The 3,312-nt window shown below is 60.5% G+C and overlaps 1 protein-coding gene across 1 annotated transcript in view; it reads left to right on the plus strand.

The window, feature by feature from the left end:
- Positions 1–3,312, plus strand: part of VARS2 (valyl-tRNA synthetase 2, mitochondrial) — a 17,447-nt gene that overhangs the window by 5,638 nt on the left and 8,497 nt on the right. Inside the window, 8 exon segments of the mRNA XM_005863278.2 lie at positions 247–509; positions 640–721; positions 801–901; positions 1,096–1,217; positions 1,323–1,389; positions 1,463–1,560; positions 2,688–2,769; positions 2,927–3,046. Coding sequence (XP_005863340.2) covers positions 247–509; positions 640–721; positions 801–901; positions 1,096–1,217; positions 1,323–1,389; positions 1,463–1,560; positions 2,688–2,769; positions 2,927–3,046 — 935 coding nt within the window.

Consider the following 3,312-nt stretch of genomic DNA (forward strand, 5'->3'; position numbering starts at 1 on the left):
TGGCCGCCCGCTCCTGCTGGCTCTCGGCGCGCCGGGGCGGCCATCTCCCCGAATCCCCGAGCCCTTCACCTTCCCGCGTGTCAGCGGTCACCCCCTCTTCGCACGTGCGTAGATCGGGGCTAGAAACTGACCCTTCCCCGGGAGAGCGCTCCTCGTGGCTCTGGGTCCGGTTGCCGGGACGGGCCCCCTGGTGCCGGCGGGCGCTGTGCGGGGTGGGAGGGAGTAACGCAGGCTGGGAGGAGGCAGGAGTAAGGCGGGACCAGGGGTGTGACCCGCCGCGCGCCCTGTCCTCAGTGCCTGCCCAAGCCCTGCTGATGCCGCACCTGCCTCGGGCCTCTTTCCGGCCCTGGGGGCTGAGGCCCTCACGGGGCCTCCCCGGGTCCCATGCCCTTTCTACCCAGTCCGAGCCCTACGGGTCCCCCACCTCCCGGAGGAACCGCGAAGCCAAACAGAAACGCCTGCGAGAGAAGCAGGCGGCGCTGGAGGCCGGGCTAGCCGGGAAGAGCAAGGTTGGGGTCGCCCCGCTTGTCCTTGGGTCCCCGAGAGACGTGGGCGGGGCTGCGGGGGAGACTGGACCCCAGGTGCATGGGGTGCATCGGGAACTGCAGCCCCTCCCTCGGCCCCTCCCCCCTCCCCCAGGCACCTGCAGAATCCAGTAAGGCCTGGACTCCTAAAGAAATAGTGTTGTATGAACTCCCCACGGAACCCGGCGAAAAGAAAGGTAGCTAGAAACTGGCTCTCCCGTCGCCCATCCGGTCTGCTGAAATGCAGGGGACTTAGGAGCTCTGCCGCCTCCACAGATGTCTCCCGGCCCCTGCCTGCTGCCTACAGCCCCCGCTACGTGGAGGCGGCCTGGTACCCTTGGTGGGTGCGAGAGGGCTTCTTCAAACCCGAGTATCAGGTCTGTACTGGCGGGGAGTCCCCGAGGCCAACTCATGGGAGAGCTTGTCTCCTGCTCCAGTGTCCCCACACATCCCCTGGGCAGGTCCCCTGCCCTGGCCGTGACTTCCAGTCCTTTATGCCCTGGGGACAGCAGAGGGAGCTGTTCACCCGGGTAAGGGCCAGCCCTCTCTTGCCCTTTGCCTTGGCTCCTAGACCAGGCTGCCCCAGAGCACGGGGGAGACCTTTTCCATGTGCATCCCCCCTCCCAACGTCACCGGGTCCCTGCACGTCGGACACGCACTGACTGTGGCCATCCAGGATGCGCTTGTGCGCTGGTGAGGGGATGGGGGCTGCTTGAGTTTCGGGAGGGGCACGGGAGGGGGAGGAGGGAGGATAAATGTGGAAGCTCAGGGCTTCGCGTGTGCGTGTTTCTGTTGCAGGCACCGGATGCGCGGGGATTGTGTGCTGTGGGTCCCTGGCTCAGATCATGCAGGGATTGCTACCCAAGTATGTCTCTTGCCACTGTTTCCTTTGCTCGGGTGCAAGACACCCGATTCACTGTCTGCCCCTCATCTCCTAGGCGGTGGTGGAGAAGCAGCTGTGGAAGGAGCGGGGGCTGAGGAGACACGAGCTGGGCCGGGAAGACTTCCTCCGGGAGGTGTGGAAGTGGAAGGAGGAGTGAGTGCCAGGCGCAGGGGTCGAGATCATGGGTTTGGGACCTTGCTTCCCAGCCTCTCTCCGGCTTGTGGTTGCTCTTCCCATCCCCCTCACTTCCCTCACTTCCAGAGACTTGAGCTCTGGAGCCTCTTAGTGTTTGGTGGGGTCTCCAAGCTCTGCGTCTGTGCGTGTGTGTGTGTGTGTGTGTGTGTGTGTGAGAGATACAGTAAGATGTGCTTATTGACGTATGTGTATGTATATACACTCACACGCTCCCGCTGGTGTGTGTGTGTGTGTGTGTGTGAGAGATACAGTAAGATGTGCTTATTGACGTATGTGTATGTATATACACTCACACGCTCCCGCTGGTGTGTGTGTGTGTGTGTGTGTGAGAGATACAGTAAGATGTGCTTATTGACGTATGTGTATGTATATACACTCACACGCTCCCGCTGGTGTGTGTGTGTGTGTGTGTGTGAGAGATACAGTAAGATGTGCTTATTGACGTATGTGTATGTATATACACTCACACGCTCCCGCTGGTGTGTGTGTGTGTGTGTGTGTGAGAGATACAGTAAGATGTGCTTATTGACGTATGTGTATGTATATACACTCACACGCTCCCACTGGTCCCATTTTCCTGGCCTAGGCTTTATCATCACCCACTCACCCACTGCCACCTTCCCTCTGCTTGACCTGTCCTCATGTCCCCAAGTCGGCTAGCACATGCCGTCTCCTCTGCAAAGCTGCTCTGGGTTTCCCACAGGTCGGCTGCCCTCTTATAGAGCTTTATGCTTTTAAAGTATATTTTTCTTAATTTCAGAGAGGTAAAAACATAAATGGAGAGAGAACCATTGATCGGCTGCCTCTTGCACACCCCACACTGGGGATCAAGCCTGCAACCTGGGCATGTGCCCTGACTGGGGATCGAACCGTGACCTCCTGGTTCATAGGTCGATGCTCAACCACTGAGCCACACTGGCTGGGCTGTGCTTTTTTGATGTTCTAGAAGTCTCCATACTGTCTACATTAGCTTCCAGAGGCTGGACCAATGCTGCACTCCTCCCAGCCCCCAGCGTGGCTGGGTGTCCCTGGGCCTGGTCGTTGGTGCTCGGGACATGTTTGCTGACAAACCTCTTTGGGCACAGGAAAGGGGGAGACATCTGTGGGCAGCTGCGAGCTCTGGGGGCCTCCCTGGACTGGGACCGAGAGTGCTTCACTATGGACGCAGTGAGTGTGCCCTCAGGCCCTGTGAGGTGGGAGGGGTTTAGAGATCGCGAGGGTGGCGGGTGGCGGTGTGTCGGGGTAGCAGGGTGGGAGTGCGGGGCCCTGAACGGGGCGGCGGGCTGAGAAGGGGCTGTTGGGTGTGGACACTCGGTCATCCTAGGGCTCCTCAGTGGCTGTGACGGAAGCTTTCGTGCGACTCCACAAGGCAGGGTTGTTGTACCGCAGCCGGCAGCTTGTCAACTGGTCATGTGCTTTGAGGTCAGCCATCTCGGATGTCGAGGTGAGGCGGGGGAAGAGAAGTGGCCGCGGGGGAGCGTGTGGCGGGTGGAAGCCCAGAGTCTGGAGCCAGACTGCCCGACTCAGTCTCTGAGCCTCAGTTTTCGCAATCTGAACATCAGGGCTGATGGGAAAGCCCTGGGGTGTTGTGAGGATGGAGTGAGGCCTCCTGGGAGGTGTCAGCACAGCACCTGTGTGGCTGTGCTCAGTGACTGTCCACGGCAGCTGCACTGCGCAGCGCTAGGTGAGGGCCCGGAGGTGGCACCCCGC

Source organism: Myotis brandtii, unplaced genomic scaffold (assembly GCF_000412655.1).
Source record: "Myotis brandtii unplaced genomic scaffold, ASM41265v1 scaffold1750, whole genome shotgun sequence".
NCBI lineage: Eukaryota > Metazoa > Chordata > Mammalia > Chiroptera > Vespertilionidae > Myotis > Myotis brandtii.